Genomic DNA, 22,387 nt, shown 5'->3' with positions numbered 1-22,387 from the left:
CCAGTTTAGATGTGAACTCAAGACACTTACTCGATGAGTGACCCTGGGCAGTCACTTTATAACCTGTTTCTCTCCACCTCCTCAACTCTAAAATAGGGATATTAATAGCACCTACCCCTCGGGGTTGCTGTGGAGGTCAAAAGAGATGTTTGTGAAGTGCTTAGCATAGTGCCTGGCATATAGGCATGTAATAAATGCTTGTTTCCTTCCTCTTTCCTTCTCTCCTTCCCTCCCTCCTTCCTAATAGAGTCACAGCCATAATTTGAACTGAGGTCCCTTAACTATCCTGCTATCTTCTCAACTGATGTAAGACTCTCCCTGCACCATACCTCCCTGGACATAGAGGGGAAGCACTTCTACTTTGGGGCGTGGAGAAAAGGATAAAAAAAAAAATGTCTCTCCCAACTTTTCCTGTTTGGTTTGTTTTATTGTTAAAAGTTACTAGTTTGGTACTTAGCACATATATAGGACATTTAAATGTTATACATAAATCAAACCATGAGTAAAAGACTTGAGATTATTCCTACAGCAACACTAAAACATTGAATGTGTAGTAACACTGATATGCTTGTAATAGGTGAAATAGATTTTTCCCACTCTAAGCTATGACTCCAGTTGGCCCAAGGCTTGCTAACTATGCACAAAGCTCACCCATCATCAAAGGAAAAAGGCAGACTGTCATTCATGTGAATTTAACTTTAATTAGCATCATCACATCTGTACCAACAAAATAAATTCTCCCGAAGATCACAGCTGGCCCCTGCAGGTAAATAAGTGAAGAACGGGATTTAAAATACTTTTATCCAATGAAATCCAGTAACTAAAACCTATGGTAGTTATTAGTTATTTAGATACTGTAGAACTGAATTGTCTGCCAAGCGCGGGGCGGGGGGGGGAGGGGAAGTATTCTTAAATAAGTGAGTCTGCAATAATGTAAAGGAAAACAACTTTTTAAAATTAAGAACTTGGATAAATGTAACGAGTGATCATGACTCCATAGGACTTGTGATAAAACAAGTTTCCCACGTCTTGGCAGAGAAGGTTCAGACGACAGGCATAGAGTGAGACAGACATTTTAGATAGTCATACATGCCTTGGCTTTGCTGGACTCTGACTGACTTGTTCCAAGGGAAGGCTCTTCTAGGTGGGGAGGAAAGTTAAAGGAGGGAAATGTGTTAGCAAGTGAGATGCAAAAAAAAAAAAAAAAGTGAAAATAAAACATTAAAAATACACAGAAGGCAGTTCAGAAGGGGACAGACAAGTAACACAGTTGGTATTATCCTCTTAGGAATAGAAATGGACTTGTAATTTCATTGGCATAGGGAACTGCTACCAATTGCAGGTTAGCATCTTCTCTGCAACGTATAATCTTAAAAAGTTGCCCAAAGTGCCAAGAGGTAAATGAATTGCCCAGGGTTACACAGCAAGTATACTTCAGAGATGAGACTTGAACAAACCTGGTCTTCGTGGTTCTGAGGCCAGCTCTCTACCCACCATACCAGCCTGCCTCTCAATATAACATTTTTAAAACAAAAACCAAGCTGCATGGAATAGAGATTCATGGTTTCAAATATAATTCTCTTTATTTTTAGCATACGGACATATTTAGATTTGTTGATGTTTAAGTTCATAGTTTTTAAAAAATCACTGAGCTCACAATTTGGATGGAAACAAGGTTTGTATACATGCAAAGCAAAAGACAATTCAAGAGAATATAATCAAGTTCATTTTGGCAAGAACAGACCATAAGGACTAATTGGAAGTCGGGAAGGGAAGAATTAGTTATGACCACAAGTATCCTAATAAAAGGTGACCAAAATGCCTAAGAGGACTGGAACAATCTTATTTTTGAAAGACTGCAGACACGCTGAATTGTGTGCAATTACTTTGTGAATACACACACACACACACACACACACACACACACACACACGCTGTTGCTATGGTAACCTTCCATTCCACTCCCTCTGGAGGCTGTGATGAAGAGTAGCTGACATTTTAAACCTCTTCCCGGCCTCCTCATCTAAAATGGGCTGGTAAAAATGTAATTTGCCCCAAACTCACCTCCAAATGAATTTTCATAAAGATGTCTATACCACAGATTTTGGGCCAGATTCAAGCTTTCTTGAGACTATTCCTACCCAAAGGGCTCAAGGTTCAATCTTTTCCCCAAATTCCCAACATGCACATTCTCAAATCCCATTTTGCTACAATAATTTCTTGCTTAAAGGTATTATTGTTACTTTCTCCAACCCCCTTAATCCAACTGGAAAGCTAGAAAAATTGTAACATAATTTTTGGCTATGAGTGAATGCTATTCCCCCTGTGTATTCCTACACTCACTAGAAATGACGGAAAATAAGTTTAATGATCATCTGAGCACACCATTTTTACCATGAAGTTTATTTTTTTTCATCTCTTATGTAAAAACCAGTTTACACCCTGAAGGAAATACATCACAGGGACCTACCCAGTTCTGGAGAACCCTAGGAAACAGGTTCCCTTAGCACAAAAACTTAGGCTGGCTTAAACCTAAAAACACTGAGAAAGGGTTTCAAACAAAAGCCTTTCTTTGTGGAGGGATCATTCTGAAATGGTATGGACAGCTATTCATCCCTCACAGCCTGGGATTCACCACTATATACATGACTACACTGTTTACACATAGCAACAGTGAGCATCTTGCATCCTCCAAGAGGCAAGTTGGGAAAGAAGCTCAACATCTTTCTGAGATGTCACCTCAAGGGAACCACAGAAACCTGTCCCTTGGGCTCCCCTCAAAAAATACTATTTCTATATAAGAGGTCCATTTGTTGGAGTGAAAACATAACCCCTCTGGGCCTACAGATAGAAGCAAAGGACTTGGAATGAGGAAGGCCTGACTTTAGATCCTGCCTCACACATTTACTAGTATGACCCTGTGCATGTCCCTTAATCTCTCTAAGCCTCAGTTTCCTCATCGGTAAAATAGGGATAATAGCACCTACCTCACAGGCTTGTTGTGAAGATCAAACGAAATAACCTATGTACAGTGCTATGCAAACGTCAAAGCACTATATAAATTTTAGCTATTTCCTCCCTCAAAATTCTGAAAAGACAAACATCTCACTAATTTACTAAACCACTGATTTTGAAATACTTTAGAGCCTTAGATTTGGAACATCATCAAAATTTTTAATCTGTTTAAATTTTTACAGTAATTAGCTAGTACATAGCAAATGTTCCATAAGTATTCACTAAGATTTCTTAGCTAAATCCAAACAATACAGTTTGAGATTGTTGTTGTTTGGGGGACAGGAGTGGAGGGTAGGATCTTTTCAGTATCCTCACTTTAAAAGGGAGAAAAAAACCCTGATTTTCTGCACTCTTTTTTTTTTGGTGAGGCAATCAGGGTTAAGTGACTTGCCCAGGGTCACACAGCTAGTGAGTATCATGTGCCTGAGGCCAGATTTGAACTCAGGTCGTCCTGACTTAAGGGCCGGTACTCTATCCACTGCACCACCTAGCTGCTCCAATTTTCTGCACTCTTAAATGAAGCATGTCCTAATAAATTGTTTTCCATGGGGTCGGAACTCTAGATTTTTGCCACCAAAGGCAGATAGCGGGACACTGGAGATCTAAAACTCTCAGCATAAGTAGGGGAGGACAGAATTCTAATAAATTAGTGTTTTAAAAAAAGAACAGAACCAAAATAAAGGAATACTTAATGAAAAGTATTTAGAAAAAATGACAGAGCTCAGGAGAAAAAAGAAATAAGAACAGAAGCAGAAATAAAGTAATAAACGTCTTGTACAGCATGTAGCCTACTTCTGAGAGATCATCTTGAAAGGAGTGCACATCTCTCAAAAGTTAATTGTGTCTATCACTGAACACAAGAAGCTCTCGATGGACACATCATCTAAATATACAATGGTCACATCATAGAAAAATTAGAGGAAAATGGAAGGAGATGCCTGCCATAATTATGGCCAGGGAGAGAATCCTTAAACAAGGAACAGAGAATCACAGTAGACAAAATGGACAATTCTGACTACAAAGAATCAACAGGTTTTTGTAAGAACAAAACTAACAGAGTTACACTTAGAAGGGAAGCAGTTAATTGGGGAAAAAGTTTTTATAACAAATATCTAAGCTATTTAGGGACAAGTATATAAAAACAAAAACAGGTGGTTTTCAAAAGAAGAAATGCAAACTATCAACAAACATATGAGAGAACACTCCAAATTACGCATAAGACACGTGCAAGTTAAAGTAATTCAAGTTTCACCTGGCAGGGAAGCCAAAATAAAAATGGTGACAGAGGGTTTCAGGAAGACTGACACTCTAATATAGCACTGGTACAGCTGTGAATTAGTCCATTCTTGAAAACAATTTCCTAAAAAGTTACTAAACTACGAAATCCTTACAAAAAATTTCCTAAAAGTCACTAAACTGTACATACCCTTTTACCCAGTAATACCACACACATATCCCAGGGAAATCAAAGAAGGAGGGAAAGGTCCCATATATACAAAAATATTTATAGCAGCACTTTTTGTAATAGCAAACAACTAGAAAAATGCGTGTCTACTGATTGATAAGTGGCTGAACAAATCATATTATAAGACTGTAATGGAATATTATTATAACATCAGACTATAAAAAATTCAGAGAAACTGAGAAAGACTTGTATGAACTAATTTAGGGCAAAAAAAGCAGAACCAGGAAGACAATTTCCAAAATGACTATAATAACCTAAAAGAAAATAACATTGAAATATTTCACAACTCTGATTAATGCACTGTCTAATCCTGACTCAGGAGGACTGATGGCGAAACATGCCTCTAACCTCTCTGAAGAAAGGTGGTTTTCTATGGGTGAGGAATGAGGCATACATTTTAAGATGTAGCCAAGTGTTTTCCTTTACTGCACTCATTTGTTATTTAAAAAAAAAAAAAGAGTCCATGGGGGGAAGGGGGGTTATTTATTGTGAAGTGACAATTATGGTGAAAAAGAATAACATCAATTACACATTTTTTAAATTTGAAAGGTAGTTGTAATTAATGGGAAATGAGGTGCTTGGTAGCACCTACTTGTAGTAGTGATGACATTGCTTTAGTCTTCATCATCAGGGGGAATACCCAATTCTTCATCTGTCCACTGAGAAGGATCTGGATATGGAAAATGACCCTGGTGAAAACAATTTAAAAAAAAAAATCACACATCCATTTAACTAGAGAAAACAAATTAAAAAAAAAAAACATAAAATAGTGAGAAACAGTATTATCTACCCAAGAGAAAATAACCCCGGTAATTGGCTGCACGCTTCTCTGGCACTCCTCCTTTTTCCCAGTCCCCTTTCATACTTGATGACCGAACGCTACTGCTTAACCTGTTTGATGTCCTAACCTTTCTTCTATTTGTGACCTGTTCAGCTCTGTGCTGTAGACTGAATTCTTTAAACCTCTCCATCTTTGTAAAGCACAGATTGGTTGACTGGAGGCACTGTATGATTTCCCAAATACAATCCAGCCTGCTCTTCCTCAATGCTGGACCCAATTTATTGTCTACCTGTAGAGGTTATCCAAGACACATGTTTTTTATTGTCATTTCCAACTCTCCATGATGCCATTTGGATTTTTCTTGGCAAAGATACTAGAGGGTCACAGAGCTAGTAAGCGTCTGAGGCCACATTTGAACTCAGATCCTCCAGACTCCAGGCACTGCACCACCGAGGTGCCCAAGATATATGTACTGATAGAATAATTCAATATAACCTGGACAATATGCATTCTTCATACAGTTGTTTGTTCCTATGTGGATTGCTAAGCTGATCTCTGAGTGGCCTCAGCTTCTGATGAAGAGGCCAGGCACCCACAAATAAGAATGGATGGAGAACCTCACCACCTTCAACCTCACCTCTCTTTTATGCCTGGACTTTCCACAGAACAGTCTCTGTGACACTACAAATTCATGTTACGTAATATCAGCTGGCACTTCAATGCTGTTCCACAATCCTTTTACTCTACCTTTATCAACTCCTTATCTAATCTAAAGATTATTCCAAACCTTTTCTTCTCTTGCCACCATGGGTACCTTGATTTCACATATTTATCTTGTTGAGAGAATTGAAGTCACCCAACTCAGAAGTATGAAGACATGAAATGATACAAATAAAATAAGCAGAGCAAGAACAATATATAGGACTACAACAATGGAAATGGAAAGAACTACCACCACAAAACAATAAAAAATTAATGTTGCAAAAAAATTACAAAGAAGAAGCTTGGCCCCAAAGAAAAGATATAAGATACCTCATCCCGCTACTTTGCAAAGGTAGAGGGGTATTGTGACAAATATGTAATATTGCATATAACATCAGATATTTTTGATGAAAAAAATCAGTAATCTTTGTTATAAAGGACAGTTCTCTAGGAGTGGTCAGGGGAAGAGGTACAGGAGGAAATTCAGATTACATAAAAACAAAAGACATCAAAAGAAATAAGCCAGAAAGCATTACCCTATTCTTATATAAAATCATGGTACTTTTGCACATAGAATAGGATTCCATTAGAATGTGAGCTAAGAGCAAGGACTGCCTTTTCTTTTTGCATGCTGAGGATGTGGCACAGTGTTTTGCACATAGTAAGAACTTAATAAATTCATTCATTCATTCATTCACGCAAACTAGGACAAGAAAATTAAAAGAATCTCAAAGCTGGAGGGGACACACCTCATTTCCTGCTACAACACATGAAAGCCATACATGAGTTGACAAAAGTTCAGGAAAGAACTAAAATGACATGAGGATGGGCAGGCTTCACTGTGAGACAAACTAAAGGAAAAACTGTCCAGAAAGACAAGAGCTAAGACATAATACGAGAAAAGTTTATGAAATCATGATGGGTAAAGATAGGATAAGTATGAATTTGTTTATTAAAAAGCAGAATACTAAGGGGAAGCCACTGAAGCTTGAAGGAAAGGCTAAGTTTAAACTTATAGGACATGGGAAGTGTCATGAAAAGCCCACTTATCATATATTCTGGGTTTAAAGTTAAACAGAATCTTAAGAGTTGGACAGGACCTTAAAAACAGACCCAGACTACAGACTGAACTTTGGAACTACACTTGCCACAGGGATCGATCCTCATCCAGCTAGTCCTCTGAGATGATCCTAGCCCCATTAGTAACTATTTAAACAGCAAAATAGGAGATACGTCCAAATTAGATAATTTCCTTTTAGCTGGTTTACATGCAGTGACTTGTGGCAGTCTCCCTAAGCTGCTAGCTAAGATGGTTCATAAACTGGGGAAAACAATTACTTTGATAATGTATTCTATTATCTCTCGACCCTTAAGCTCCACCATCATGCAAGAAGGACCTAATTTATTTGGTCAGGATACATGACATAGCCACTCCTTTGTAGCTTTTTTATTCAGGAACTATTTCTTAGTGGTCCTAACAACAGCTTCTGATCCCACTTTTGAAGATCTGACAAGAGGTTATTTTGAACAATCAAGACTTTTAGAATGTATTATAAAAAAGAATTTAGAAAAGGAAGCAGTGATCAAGAAGAGCCATCAGTTCATCAAGAATAGGTCATACCAGACTAACCTTATTATCTTTTTTGATAGGGTTACTATACTGACAGATTAGGAAAATGTCACAGGTGGAGTATTCCTAGATTTTTATCAAGACCTCTGACAGTCTCTCATGACACCTTTCTAGACAAGATGGGAAGCAGGGTGGCACAATGGGAAGAGTGCTGAATGTAGGGTCCGAGGGCTGAGTTCCAAATCCCAGCTCTGCCGCTTGCTATGTGAGTGTCTTGACCAGTTTCCTCATCTATAAAATGAGTGGGTTGGTCTATTTGACTTCTAAGGTTCAAATTCTCAATCTATGACCCTAAGATCCTATTATTCGAAATACAAAAATGACAGCAAATTTATAGAAGTTTTTGATCCCCCCCGCAAAAAAACAAAAATGCACAAGAAGCTGAATATATAAATGTGTTTAAGAAAGATCTAGGTTAGATCTTAATCTTTTTTGTGTTATGGACCCCTTTGACATTTTAGCAAAGCCTATGGACCCCTTCTCAGAATGTTTTTTAAATAACTGGAGGAAATGCCAGATTTCAATTAGAGGTTAGTAAAAATCAGTATGTTTTCTTTTCCCATCCAAGTTCAAGGTCCCCTTGAAATCCCACAGACCGCAGATTAAGAATCTTCAGTTTAGATATCTTATATCTTAGGTATCTTGGATCTCTGACTCATAACTGATTGTGTTAAAGAAAGCGAAGATATCTGATAGTTCATCCCTAACTTTTAAAATTGATGTCCTAGAAGGCAAGCATGATCTCCCACAGTGTCCCCCATCAGAGAATTCCAGGCTGAACTAGTATGGCATTTATACTCTATAGCAGAAGCAGAATTGGCATCTACAAATCACGAACAATAACGAAGGATACAGAACAAAGTTTTTGAGTGTTTATCAATATTCACAAATAAAAAAAATTATATTCCAAAACTTACCAGTACAGCATCTGAATCATGCCAAAAACGCCAAAGAATCCAAAACCACATTGTAGCACTTAACAGCTCAGCCTGGAACACCTGAGATTTTGTCAGCTGGGGATACTGCCGGTATCGGGGCTGAATGTGTACACCACTTCCAGCACTACGATTCAGAAAAGATCTTTTTTAAGTGCTTGTTACATCAGCAATGCATTTGATTTTTCAGAATTACAAATCCCCCAACCAACTGAACTCACAAATACGCTTTCCCCAACTGCAGTTCATAGGGTTGTGGTAAATGTGGATCAAATGAGATGCGAAAATGCTCTATAAATTCTAGAGCAATGTGAAGCATAATTATTATAATAGAGAAGTTTCATTTTAATAAATTATTATATAGAATAACTGCACAGGTGAAATCAAGGAAGATCTCCTGCAAGGTAGGTACAGCTCCCATAGCAGACTTGTGGGAGGACATGGACATGAATCTGAGGATGAGCAGGGATGAATGGGTTGCAAACTGCAACACTGGATGGAGCTTCAATATTAAGGAGATCCTAGACCCATATAAATACACCTCATACCTGTACTCCCCTCTTATTAAAATTTTATATATTCTTCAAAATATTTAAGGCAGAGAGGCAAAGAAAAATAACTTTTCTTTGGTTTGGAAAATATTCTTGCTTGACTAAAGAACACAGCTAAAACAGATACACTGCAAGAGAAAGGAGAGATAGGACGGCCTGGTTTAGTAGGACTTAAATCCAACAAAAATTTATTACATACTCGCTGTGGACATGGCATTGTGATACAAAACGTATAGGACATGACTTTTGGGGAAAGTAGCTGAAGCACCAGGTAAAGAAGGCTTCATGTAGAAGGTAGTGCTTCAACTTAACCTTGAGGGAAACTAGGGATTCTAAGAGATAGAGGTGAGGAGGAAGTAAATTCCAGCTCCTGTATCCAGTGCAAAGGCCCAGAGACAGTGATCCTGTAGTTAACAGGAAGCTACTTCCTTCAAGGTTCAACTCAAACCCCATCTTCTGCAAGTAACCTTTCCCAATCCTCCTTAGTGCTAGAGCTTTCCCTCCATGATTATATCCAATTTATCCTGAATATACTGTTTGCACGTGATTGTCTGCCTGTGGTCTCCCCCATTGGACTCTTAGTTCCTTGAAGGCAGGGGACTGTCTTTGTATCCCTAGTGCTTAACACAGTGCCTGACACATAGCAGGCACTCAAATACACGTTTACTTAATAAATGAATCCCAAATACGTGGCTGTTTGCATGTTATCTCCCTCACGAGATTGTGAGCTCCTGGAGGACATGGGCTCTCTTTTGCCATTCTTTGTATGCCGAGTACTTAACCCAGTGCTTGGCACACAGTTGGCGCTTAATACATGTTTATTAAATGAATGAACGAACACAAGGCCATAATAAGCACTCAATAAATAACTCTTGCTGACTGGGCTCAAAAGTAACCCCTCTCTGGGGTTTCCTTATTTCCTCCGAAAATGAAGGGTTTGGCCTCGGTCGTCTAGAACGTGCCATTTCAGCCAGCGCTGCCATTGCATAGATTCTACTAATGCACGGGGGTAGAGGGGGGAAGAGGAAGAAACAAGGGAGGGGGAGGGGAAAAGAGGGAGGAGCGCGACGAGAGGCGGGCATAAAGTCAGGGTGGTCCAATCACCGCCTCCCCACTAGAGCCCACAAATGCCCTGGGGCGGAGGCAGGGTGCTTCAGGTTAGCATCCTGGGATTTGTAGTCCCCTCTAAGCGCCCTTCAAGGTGACGGCGGACCCGGGGACAGAAAGACGCGACCGAAAACCCCTCCATCCACCAGTCAACACTCACTACCGGACTGCTCCGATGCCGCAATCAGCAGTCCGCTCGCTCGGACCCTCCAGGAAGCGCCGGCCTCCCTCGCGAAGGAAAGGGCCCAGCCGCCTCAGCGCCGACATGACCGCCGCAGTCCGCAGAGCCGGGGCAGAACGCTCCGGAGCCGTCGCGATCTGACTCCGCCCCTTCCCCAGACGTCACTTCCCCCGTCGGCGTAGTGAGCGGGGGTGTCTCCAGTCGTTTCGGGAGATGCTCGCGAGACCCTCAGTCAGTCTAGCGTTGACGCGGCTCGGGGGGCCAAGCTGGAGTTTGCAGTGCTCTACTTCAGCCAAGTGGGAAAGAAGCCCTGATTCTTCATTCTTCGCACTGCGTCCTTCCCCTCCCCCCGTATAGAAGCGAATGGATTCTTCCAGTTTCGGACCCAACTATGTCTCCCGCTTCGCGTGGGGAAGGGGGTTCAGGATGTGGTCGCGGGGAGCAGCAGGGCTCCTTCTGGTCTTCTAGCAGAGGAAGCATCTTTCTTCCTGGAGCGTTCTGGTAACGTCTCCTTTGGGTAGATGCTAGTCAGCCGCGGAGGGGGCGAGAAGTAGCCTGTCGGTCCCTGAGCTCTCTGGAGTGGTTCAGTCCTGGGCGGACTTAGGTGGTCTCCTAGCAACGAGGACGCCGTCCGTTGCCCCGGAGTGACGTATCCTGTAACCACGCCTGACCACTGCCCCACCCCCACGCCGGGAGACGCGTGTAGGAAGACTTTGCAGGACCTAGAACCAAAACGTAGCTAGGTGTGTTCTCTGTATGATTGGAGTTGTAGAGTCGTAAGATTTAATTTTATTTTACTTCCCAGTGAATGAAAACTATTATAGCCCCCAGCATGCACTGACTAAATTGTTCAAAGCAGAGATAAAGTAATCGGGTTGGCATCTTTGGTGATCGTGGCAAAATAGTAATTGTAGGTATCCTGGAGTCATAGATTGTGAGCTGGAAGTACTAGTAGTACTAGTAGAAGTAGTAGTGGTGGTGGTGGTGATGGTAGTAAGTGGTAGTAGTAGGTACCATATATGTTGCTTTTTTAGGCAGCTAGGTGACTCAGTGGATAAGAGTGCCAGGCCTGGAGACAGGAAGACCTGAGTTCAAATGTGGCCTCAGACACTTCCTAGCAGTGTGACTATGGACAAATCACTTCACCTTGTTTGCCTAATTCTCCTCATCTGTAAAATGAGCTGGAGAGGGAAATGGGAAACCACTCCAGTATCTCTGCCACGAAAACCCCGAAAATGGGGTCATGAAGAGTTAGACAGGACTGAACAACAACGGTATTTCACTTTAAACCTCGGTTGATCTTCATAAATAATCAGCAAGCATTTATTAAGCTCTGTGTGCCACAACTTGTGCTAAGTCCTGGGGTGAAGAAAGTCAAAAACAGTTCCTTCCCTCTAAGGAACTCGCATTCTAACAGGAAAGACAACATGCAAACAACTAAGTACATGCAAGAAATAAACAAGGTAAATTAGAAATAATCTCAGAAGGGAAGGAACTGCTTTAAAGATCTCCGGAAAGGCATCTTGCTGAGGCTCAGATAGGTTAAGTGATTTGCCCAGGGCCACACAGCTTCAGTGTGAAGCAGGATTTGAAACTAGGTCTTCCTAACTCTATAGTCAGTCCTGTAATATATCACTTTCTAAAACAACCTCCCCTGGGCCCCCCTTGTTAAAATCACAGCTCAGTGTAGGTGGAACTTAACTCCCACAATCTTCTATGTCCATGGCCTCTAAAGCCAGGATTGCCATAAGGTCTGCTGCTGGTCATCTGCAGACTATGGCTTCATCCCACCAAGAACCAAACATGTTCAAAAGGGTTGGAAATGTAGCCAACTAAATAAAAGTCTCATTTTGAACAAATAATTAAATATACCTCTCTCCTCAAGACACTTCTGGGCCAGAACAGTGTATTCATTGATTGAATGAATGAATAGGCATTTGTTAAGTGCTTACTATGTGCCAAGCAGTATATTAAACAATTGGGATACAAATAAGAAAAATGAGAGGTCCATGCTGTCCAGAAGCTTATAATATCATTGAGGGAGACAATAGTGGGGCTGATGGAAAGACCTAGAAATGCTACAGGTTCAGTGGAACGGTAGAGGGCCCGCTGGTCCTTAGGCTCATTCAATCCCTAGGTCAGATCAGAGTACCTGGAGTCTGAAGGAGGAAGAGGCAAGGAAAAAGACAATGAAAAATTATTATCTGCCATTACCATATATTAATGTTGACTGTAAATGTTCTATTTTATGTTTCTTTTAATTCAGATAAAGATGTTTTATTATCATCACTGTCATTTCATCTTTGTCACTTTATTCTCATACGAAGAGTGTTAAGGACAGCTACGACGCAGGTTTTGTACAAACCACGTGGGGGGTGGGAAGTGGAGTGTGGCCTATATTTGAACTAATATGGTATTGTCTGACCATCCAACAGGCCCAGCTATTCAATTCAATTCAACAAACCCCTTATTAAGTCCCTGCTATTCAGAAAGCACCATACTAGGTAGTGGGAGGGTTATACTTTTTAAGCTTTTTTTTTTAAAAGACTTCCGTTTTTTAAACCAGAATCATAATCATATCCCAAAAGCCCCCACCACACACACATACACACACACACACCTTTGTTGTAACAAACAGCTAAGTAAAAATGACAGCATTTATCTAAATGTTCCCATAATCTCCCACCTCTCTACCCAGAGAGAGGTAAAGTATATTTCACATTCCATACTCTGGGACCCAAATCAGTCATTGCAATTAAAGTGATACAAATTTAAATAATACCAGCCCTGCCCTCCTAGAGCTTACAATCTCTAAGGTGAATCTTCAATAAACCCAAACAGGTTTTTCCCCATTCCCCTATGTTTTCTTCTTGAAGAACAGTCAGAGTATGAAATCATTGGAAGATAAGAATATCTTAATAACAGTACTACCCTAATATATAATGTTATCCTAAATAATGCCTCACACCACCAAATCTAATAATAAAAGCATCTATTATTATTAATTTATTATATTGCCAGGCACTGTGCTATGCATCTTACAAACATCTCATTTGATCCTCCCAATGACCCTGTGAGGTAGGTGCTCTTATTGTCGCCATTTTACAGTTGAGGAAACTGAGGGAAGCAAACAAAGGTTAAGTGACTTGCCCAAGGTCACACAGCTAAGAAATGTCTGAGGTCACATTTGACCTTGGCTTACTGACTCCGGGCCCAGCAGTCTGCACTGTGGCGCCCCCTAGCTGCCCCCAGAGCACTGAGGTTAAATAATTTGTCCAGTTAAATGGCTAGTATGTGTTAGAGGCAACACTTGAATCCAGGTCTTCCTGGTTTCAAGGCCAGCTCTCTAACCACTAAGCCATGCTGCTTCTCACAGTAACATATACACTAACCAAAATCCTGTTTTCTGCTTACAAGGAAAGAAATGGAGATAACTCTGTAATTGGGGAAAAGGAGAAAGGTGATAGCCTAGAATTCTCTTTTTTTATATGGCATACATGCCATATGTTATTCAGAGGAAAGGGGCCACCACTTCCCTGCTCCTTGTCAGTCATGCCCCCAAACTTATGTTGTGTTCAGTAATAGCATGCTCCTTAACAAATGCTAAACAATGTTGTAATCACCATTGACAATGGTACCCTTATTTATGGTACCTTTAATTATTAAATATTATAATAATAATTATAGCTGATTTTATATATATATATATATATATTTAGCATTTTAAAATTTGAAAAACTCCTTAAATATATTAACTCATTTGAGCCTCACAACACCCCTGTGAAGTAGGTACAGTTATTATCCTCATTTTACAGATGAGGGAACTGAGGCTGAGGGAGGATAAGTAAATTACACGGGGACAGGATTCAAACTCATCCCTCCTGAGACCAAATCTAGGACTCTATTCACTTTTCAATCACTTTTCAAAATAGCCATGGACCTTAAGCCCAAGAGAGAGACAGAAAGTGAATGTGTCTGTGTATGTTGGGGTGGGGATGGTAAAGAAAAGTATTCATTCTCTTCTACAATCAACTCATTCACATCTGCCGGGTGACGGTCGACTAATAAAGTACTAGTACTTAGGGTATTCCATGAGTTCCTCAACCATGTACTTCAGCCAATCAAGTTGTCTCAGAGTCTAATAGTCAGCCTTCTTGGAACCAACCCAGAATGAAAGGAAGATGACGCCCTGGCTGTCCCAGGATAGCTTCATGAGGGATGCTGGCATTTACCTGGTGAAACCCTTTGCCTTCACCATTGCAGCCAGGGGGGAAACGTCGAGTTTTTTATAAGAAAGGGTTTGGCTGCCTCCAAGATATCCAGTTTGGGGTCCAGCGAGCGGCCGAGCCCTTCTAACACCATGATCGCAAAGACAATCGAGGCAAAGTTACTCTCAAGCTTGACCTGAAATAGCAAGAACAGAGGCAGAGCAGTGCTTTTTAAAGTCTCATCATACACATGTTAGTGCCCTCAGTGGTACTTCCATTTCAGGTCTCTACCCTCCGAGCACTGCCTTACCCTGTCCCTTCTCTAACACCATGAACTCCAGCCAGTCCCAATCTAATTGTATATTTTTCTTTTTTTTCTTCTCACCTAGCCTTAATCACTGAATGGGCTCTACCTCAGTCTAACCGAGACCTGGGAAAGACCTTAGCTTAAAAAGGCCACGGTGTCCCACTGCATGCAGGGCCATCTCCAGTGGTCCTGATCCGTATCTTACCACTGGACCCAGAAGGCTCCGGAGGAGAGATTGAGACTGGTGACTCTGCCCAGCCCTCCCTCACTTCAATCCAATCCACCTGCCATGGCATCACCTTCCTGAGGTCATGGTCCCCTTCCAGAATGAAGGACAAACAAGAGAAGCAGCTGTCCGTGGGGTTTTCTTAGCAAAGATACTGGAATGGTTCGTCATTTCCTTCTCCAGTGGGTCACTTTTTATCATAACTCTCCGCTATGACCCGTCTGTCTAAGTAACCCGAACAGCATAGCGCTTAGTTTCATTGAGCTATGCCCGCCCCTCTGCCACAAGGCAATAAACCAGGAGGGACATATGTATGTGTGTATGTACATACACATGCATGGATAAGTATGTATATGTAAACATATATGTACCCATGTATATAGAGATTCCATAACTTGTGCCTTTATTTGTACACATATGTATATACATATAATGCACATTTACATGCATGCATGCATACATACATTAAATTTTTACTACTTCCAATTCCTTATCAAAACAAAAACCAGGTTAACAGGGTTGGCTATAGAGGTTTTGGGTACCTGCTGTAATGGATTCTAGTCAATTAACAAGTATTTATTAAGTGCCTGCTATATGCTAGACTCTATTTATCCTTTGTAACTCTTAGCCCAACTTATTTTTGAATTGCTGCTACTAAAGTGCTTTACAAGAGTTTATTCTTACCTAAACTAAACATCCCCTGTCCCCTGCCAAATCCTGTTTGTACCATAAGGTCGCTGCAACCACTCTGCTCAGTTCTAGGATGCCCCACCCCTACCCAGGTGGCCTGGGCCTGTAGGCAGAAGGTCCAGCTTAGAGTCTGGGCTTACCTTATGGGTCATCAGCAGCTTAAAGACACTGGAGAGCAGGTTTGATACTTGAAGCTGTTAGGAAAAGCAAACCTTATTAAAGAGCCTAAAAGTATCACTTCCCTCCTCACTCCCACAAAAAAAAACAAAAGGTCGGGGAGGAGAGGAGCTCATTGACTGCTCAAGAAGGGTATAGGGACTTCCCAGTCCCTGAAGTCCGTATGAGCGCTTTATTGAGGAGGGCTGGTTTAAACAGGGGGGAAAGGGTAGGGGTGGGCATCTTAAAACTGTTCAGTCTAAGGATCTTTTCTCTCTTTGGGGCAAGAGGCCCTACAGATCATGTCCATACATTTCCCATCACACAAAAAAGCAACAAAAAAGTCACTGGAATGAATGAGAAGGCTGGTCCTGCTTACAACTGTATCTCCAGAGCTGACCTGTGGTCATTTTCTTACATAATTTAAGTAAACTATTAATTTACTTATTATCATATTGGCTTATGGGTCTAGAAGCCATCTAGCCCAACTCCCTGATTTCAAAGATGAGGAGATTAAGGCCCAGGAAAATCCTTGCCCAAGGTCACACATGTAGTAAGCATCGGAAGTGTGATCAGCTCCTCTGATGCCAGGTTTCTTTCTATTGTAACATTCTGCCTCCAAGAGACCCACCCTGAGCGCCTAAGGAGAAAATCACATTTTGGAGCACCATTCGATGTAATGGGCTGACCTATGGCTGGAAGACTTAAAGGAGAAAAACATGGTGACTTCCTATCTCCTTCATTTTACTGTTTCTCCCGCCACACCACGAAGAATGTAAGCTTTCTGAGGGAAGGGAATGTTGAGTTGTGTTTTTTTTTTTTAATCCTAGCATAGTGCCTGCAAATAGTAGGCACTTAGAATGCTTATTGGGAGTTAGATTGGATTGATCTGCCTTAAAACAGAGACCACATAGTCCTTCAGTCAGAAACATCTCTTCCACTCCCCAGCTCTATATAGCTTGAGATCTGCCCTAGCAAAGAAAGAAGGCACTAACCAAGCCTAAGAAGAGGGTTTTTTCCTGCTTGCTTGTGTTCCCAGCTCCTGGCCTGCCTACCTTTTCCAGAGTAATGGTGTTCTTCCTGGCCTGGGTCACTAGCACCGCCATCTCGGTTTTGAATTTCTCCACATCCTGGCACTCATTGGCCCGGGCATGATGCAAGATGAGCTCAGCCACTCTTTCACCCTGAAGACCACAAGTAAAGAGAAAGCTTGTGAGTGCCATTCCTCGAAGGTGTTGGCATTAGGAGAAAGGTCAGTTTCAGTTCCCATCTCCCTAAGTCATATAGATACTGGAAGACTTGGGGCATGCTACTCACCAATATAGGGTCACAGATTTAGAGCTGGGAGGGACTTTAACCATTCACTTTAACCTGCTGTTTAGCAGATGAGGAAACTGAGGAAGAGGAGGTTAAATGACCTTCCAAAGTCCATAGAGCTAATAATTGTCTGGGGTAAGATTTAAACCCAGGTCTTCCTGACTTGAAGTCCAGTACTCTACTATGTGACGTTGCATCTCACCTATCTCATCTGTATGCACTTCACCCTCCTCCCACATACCCTCAGATACATTATAGGAACCTAGGATATAACTGTAGTAACCTAACTCCCAAGGGCAGCTAAGTGGTATGGTAGATAAAGCACCAGGCCTGGAATCAGGAAGACTCATCTTCCTGAGTTCAAATCCAGCCTCAGATACTTACTAGCTGTGTGACCCTGGGCAAGTCACTTAACCCTGTTTGCCTCAGTTTCCTCATCTGTAAATTGAGCTGGAGAAAGAAATGGCAAACCACTCCAGTATCTTTCCCAAGAAAACCCAAATGGGGTCATGAAGAGTCAAACATGATTGAAGTATCTGAATAACCTAACTCCCACATCCCACTGGGCACTTCTACTACTTAAAAAACTTTCTTAGAGAATTAGCTGGTGTACATTTAGACAGCTCTGCCTAAATTTCCTTCACAGTCCTACTCTCTCACCTATTCCTAATATAATTCTATTTTTAGATGCCCAATCTTTTTTAACTTTATGCCCCCAAATCACCCACAAACTACCATAGGTCTGTTACAAAAAGCCCAAGCAGCCAGTGGGACCAGGCAGTATGCCACATGCTTAGCATCCATGCCCTCGAAGGGAAGAAGGATTTCCCTATGTGGGAAAACACATGCCACAAGGAAAAATAGAGAGAGTGACTAGTGTTTTGTGTATGGCATGATTTGAGAGGCCGTATGATTCGAGGTGGAGGAGAAAGCGGGTATCTCCAAATAAGTCAGGAAGGACTTCAGTTCTAGTGCTCTCATACTCACTATTCTGGTGGGGGGAGAGGGACAAGGAAAGGAACAAGCATTTGTGCTAAGTGCTCTGCCAATTATCTCATTTGATCCTCACAACAACCCTGGGAGGTGGGTGCTCTTATTATCACCATTTTACAGAAGAGGAAACTGAGGCAAACAAAGGTTAAGTGACTTGCCCTGGATCACACAGCTAGTAAGTGTCTGAAGCTGGATTTGAACTCCCTTCTTCCTGACTCCAGGCCAAGAATTCAATCCACTGCATCACCCAGCTGCTTAGGCCTGGACAAATCTCTGAGTATGAATTTCTCCATCTGTAAAATGGGGACCCCTCACAGCTCTAAAATTTTATGTGATGTCTCTGGGACCACAGTCTTTTTCCCTTTTGTAAAATTAGAGCATTCCCCTCCATGGTGAGTTTTCACCATAGCATATACCATCAGCTGTTTTGGAGGCAAAACAATTCTATTAGAGTGTAAGGAAATCTTAAGAATTTATATATATATGTATATATGTATATGTATTATATATGTACACACACATATATACACACATATATGTGTGTCTGTGTATGTATCTATCTATGTATGTATGTGTACATATACACATAGACACACGTATTTTATTGCTGTTATTGTTATTTCAGTCACGCCCAATTCTTCATGACCCATTTGGGGTTTTCTTGGCAAAGATACTGTAGTGGTTTGCCATTTCCTTCTCCAGCTCATTTTACAGATAAGAAAACTGAGGCAAACAAGGTTAGGTGACTTACCCAGGATCACAGAGCTAGTAAGTGTCCAAGGACAGATTTGAACTCATGAAGATGAGTCCTAATTCCAAGCCCAGTTGTCTATCCACTGAGCCACCTAGCTGCTCATATGCAAATATACATACACATATATACATACTTAATATCATGTGTACTGTGTGTGTGTTTGGGGGGGGTTAGGAGATGCAGTGGATAGAGTTGGCCTTGGAGTCAGGAGGACTGAGTTCAAATCCTGCCACTGACCTTCACTACCTGTGTGACCAAGTCATTTACTATCTCTCAGCCTCAGTTTCCTTGTTTATAAAGAAGCCTCCAAGGTCCCTCGAGCTCCAGATATTTTAAAGCCCATGCCCTCCAGGTAAAATTAGACATTTATAAGCATTATAAGCTGAATGGCAGAGCTCGAAAATCCTCAACTCTTGGAATAAAACCAGTGCTCAGACCCCCTGCTTGACCGCTGCGTGAACCACAAGTCTCACCTGCCCCATGGCCACTGCAGTGAAGACTGCCCGGAAATTCTCCAGGTCGGCTGCCTGCAGCCCTGCCACAATGCCTGCATCCAGCAGGACCAGCCTCAGTAGGGAAGAAGCAGGTCTGACGTCCGACATCAGGGTGTCATACGTGTCCCCCAGGCTCCTCTGGTCTTGGCACTCCTTAGGAAGTTCTGCTCCCTGGACCAGGATGTTCCCAGGGTGTAGGTCGGCGTGGACAAAATTGTCAACAAATACCTGGAAAGGGATCCATATCATGAATAGGTGAGGCCCACCACTTTCTCACTGCCGAGGGGAAAATTCTTTTAAATTTGTGTTCAGTTCTCAGTTATCCACATTAATGGTACATGTACGAATACAATTTTTGTACTAGATCTCTGATTTCATTGGTATAAAGCTACTCCTAACGATGACACTCTCTATTAATGGAGATTAGCTTTTTGTCTGCACCTTGTGGTCCAAGAGAGTGACCTGGAGCATGGAGTGCCTTGCCAGGCTATCAGGGATGGGGCTTAAACCCAGGTCTTCTGATTCTCAAGCCAACTCCACATCATGCTGTTTCTAATAACAAATACCACAAAGTCTCATTAATTAGGACCCCATCAATAAAAAATTCACAGTGCAGATAAGGGCTGGTGAGACTGACGCTTAGCTTTGATTTTATCTGGAAGATGGGGGAAAGGTATCCTCTAAATAAAATAAGACAATAAACTAGATAAGGGACTATTTAACCCATAATTATGTTAAAGCGCTTTATCAGCACTTATTTGAACTTGTGGAGTTGAACTAATAGTATGCCAATTGCAAATGATTCTTATCCATTCATTAAAACAACACAAATCTTAGGTCATCTAAGACCTCGAAAAATTTGGTAGCACCTTATTAACCTTATTTTCATAATCATATGTGCTTAAAAGTAACACAACTTCTTTAAAACATCTCATAATTTAGACTTTTCACTGATTCTAGTCAGTCTTTCAAATAGTCCAATTAATGGTGCTCAACTCACTATAATCTTAAAAATTACATTTGAACCATTCTCCTTCATTTGCATTTATGGGTAGTGGGAGAGATGATGTTGAGGGCACCAAGGGCAGTCTGCTGGTGGGCAAAGAGGGATATTATTTTGAGCCCTCCAGGATGCAGAGGAAGTCATTGGGAGGGGGCAAGCAAACAATCAGCACTGGCTATGGAGCAGGGAGCACACGGGGGCCTAGAAAGTTGTGGAGCCAGCCCTCTTTCCAACAGTTGGCAGAGCATGGCACCAGAAACCAGCAGAAGGCAGAAAGGAAGGGATCCTTTTGTAATGTGAAGGACCATGCCCTCATCCTCGGGTTCTGACATTGGTTCATGCGGGTTTCCTAAAGTGGGGCACACCTGCAGATGTCATCTCCTTTTCATCTCAGCCCAGGGCACGTTTCCTAGTCCATTCTCCCAACAGGTAGAGTTCTGGGACTTTACAGCATCCCAGTTCTTACCATCTTCAGAAGCATGTCTATCCCCAGCTTTGCTATTTTCCCCTTCAGCTTTGTGGGAATCTCGGACTTCTGATAACAGGACACAGGAACACTCTCCTTAAAGCAAGGAGAGAGGAAAAAGTGTCAGTTTGATGCCCCTACCTCCTGCCCAGAGGGGGAGGAGAGGAGTCTTATTAGTCTACCCCTTCCCTAGTTAACATATCAAGGTTGCTTTCCCAGCAGATGCTTAACCAAACTTCACTCACCCAGGTCAGTCCTTTTACAGTCCCTTACAAAGAAGGATGAAAAGAGAGATCATGGGATATGATGATCCTATGTCACAACAGGCTAGGACCAATAATCCTGGATCCATCCAGCCCAGTTAGCATTCTGTATTTGACTAGGACACCATAGGGCACATCCTGGTACATTTCATTTCCAATAATAGCAATAAAAATAGATAGCCATTGATTTTCATAATGACAGAAAATTTTATGAGCATTATATCATTTGATACTTATAACAACCCTGCAAAGTAGGTGATACAGGTATTCTGCCCATTTTGCAGATGACCAAACTGGGACTCAGCAAGGTTGTCCATGTTTGGACAGCTAGCATCAGAGGTAGAATTTAAACCCCGGTCTCCCCTGGCTCCATGCCCTCCTGACTCTCTCCAACTACATCACACTCCCAAGTTAGACATTCCCCACAGGAATCACAGATCTCAGAAGCCACCTTGTCTAACCTGTATTTGAATAAGAGAACTCTCTTCCCAATGTTCACTCATCCAGCCTTTGCTTAAAGGCAAGGGGAAATCTTCTGTCTTCTGAAGCAGCCCATTCCACTTCTGAATAGCTCTTGTTATTAGAAAGGCTTTTCCTTATATAAAGGTAAATCTGCCTTTCTGGGGCTAGGAGAGGAGGATCTTTGAAGACTTATTTGCCCACAATCACCAAAACAGTAAGTGTCCTAGCCCAGACTCAAACTGACCACCAGGTCGGTCCTTTTCTCCCTAGACCATGCTGCCTCTATTTCTCAGAGATGAACACTGGCCTGTCCTAAGTATATTACACATAATGTACACACACACACACTTTAGATTTTATATATGTATATATACATATATATATATATATATATATATATATAATACATATAAATTATTTCCTTTCATTCTTACTTCAAATGTTTCCACTAGAACATCTCTGGTGACAAAGGGCTGCAGAGGAGTAGGGAACCTGACAAAATTCACATCCAGGAAATTGTTTTGGAAGCACTCTAGATTCCGAGCTTCATACCGCAAGTCAATCTGTACAAAAAGAAAAGATGAGAGATGAAGGTGCACTTTGTTTAGCTTCTGAAGCCCCTCACAGTCTGGCCCTCACCTCTCTTCCGATCTCATTGGCCACTACTCCCCACCATACACA

The 22,387-nt window shown here is 41.6% G+C and overlaps 2 protein-coding genes across 6 annotated transcripts in view; both read right to left on the bottom strand.

Annotated features, from left to right (window-relative positions):
- Positions 1-503: 503 nt before the first annotated feature.
- Positions 504-10,486, bottom strand: NDUFB2 (NADH:ubiquinone oxidoreductase subunit B2). 4 transcript variants are annotated; one of them, XR_003567326.1, is made up of 5 exons: positions 10,347-10,486; positions 8,511-8,655; positions 5,073-5,169; positions 1,094-1,140; positions 504-760 (listed from the first exon to the last, which is right to left on the bottom strand). XR_003567326.1 is itself a non-coding variant. In XM_027842374.1 (4 exons), exons 1-3 carry the CDS (start codon positions 10,451-10,453, stop codon positions 5,095-5,097), a joined length of 327 nt encoding a protein of 108 aa, XP_027698175.1. In that variant the 5' UTR covers positions 10,454-10,486; the 3' UTR covers positions 506-760; positions 5,073-5,094. The 4 variants fall into 4 exon arrangements, 3 of the variants coding, with proteins under 3 accessions (XP_027698175.1, XP_027698174.1, XP_027698176.1); XM_027842374.1 differs by lacking the exon at positions 1,094-1,140 and having other exon boundaries at positions 506-760; XM_027842373.1 differs by lacking the exons at positions 504-760; positions 1,094-1,140 and having other exon boundaries at positions 4,943-5,169.
- A 1,340-nt stretch (positions 10,487-11,826) lies between these two features.
- Positions 11,827-22,387, bottom strand: part of ADCK2 (aarF domain containing kinase 2) — a 14,305-nt gene continuing 3,744 nt past the window's right edge. The window contains exons 3-9 of one of the 2 annotated variants that reach the window (XM_027842380.1): positions 22,141-22,269; positions 20,982-21,077; positions 19,492-19,740; positions 17,010-17,138; positions 15,939-15,992; positions 14,600-14,771; positions 11,827-12,526 (exon numbers count right to left, since the gene is read on the bottom strand). In XM_027842380.1, coding sequence (XP_027698181.1) covers positions 14,619-14,771; positions 15,939-15,992; positions 17,010-17,138; positions 19,492-19,740; positions 20,982-21,077; positions 22,141-22,269 — 810 coding nt within the window. In that variant the 3' untranslated portion in view covers positions 11,827-12,526; positions 14,600-14,618. Of the gene's footprint in view, positions 12,527-14,170; positions 14,772-15,938; positions 15,993-17,009; positions 17,139-19,491; positions 19,741-20,981; positions 21,078-22,140; positions 22,270-22,387 lie in introns of those variants that run through there. The other variant, XM_027842381.1, reaches the window with a different exon arrangement.

Source organism: Vombatus ursinus, unplaced genomic scaffold (assembly GCF_900497805.2).
Source record: "Vombatus ursinus unplaced genomic scaffold, bare-nosed wombat genome assembly UNPS02014870.1, whole genome shotgun sequence".
In the NCBI taxonomy this organism is placed as follows: domain Eukaryota; kingdom Metazoa; phylum Chordata; class Mammalia; order Diprotodontia; family Vombatidae; genus Vombatus; species Vombatus ursinus.
The sequence above is the reverse complement of the archived record's forward strand: the minus strand, read 5'-3'. Positions and strand labels throughout refer to the sequence as shown.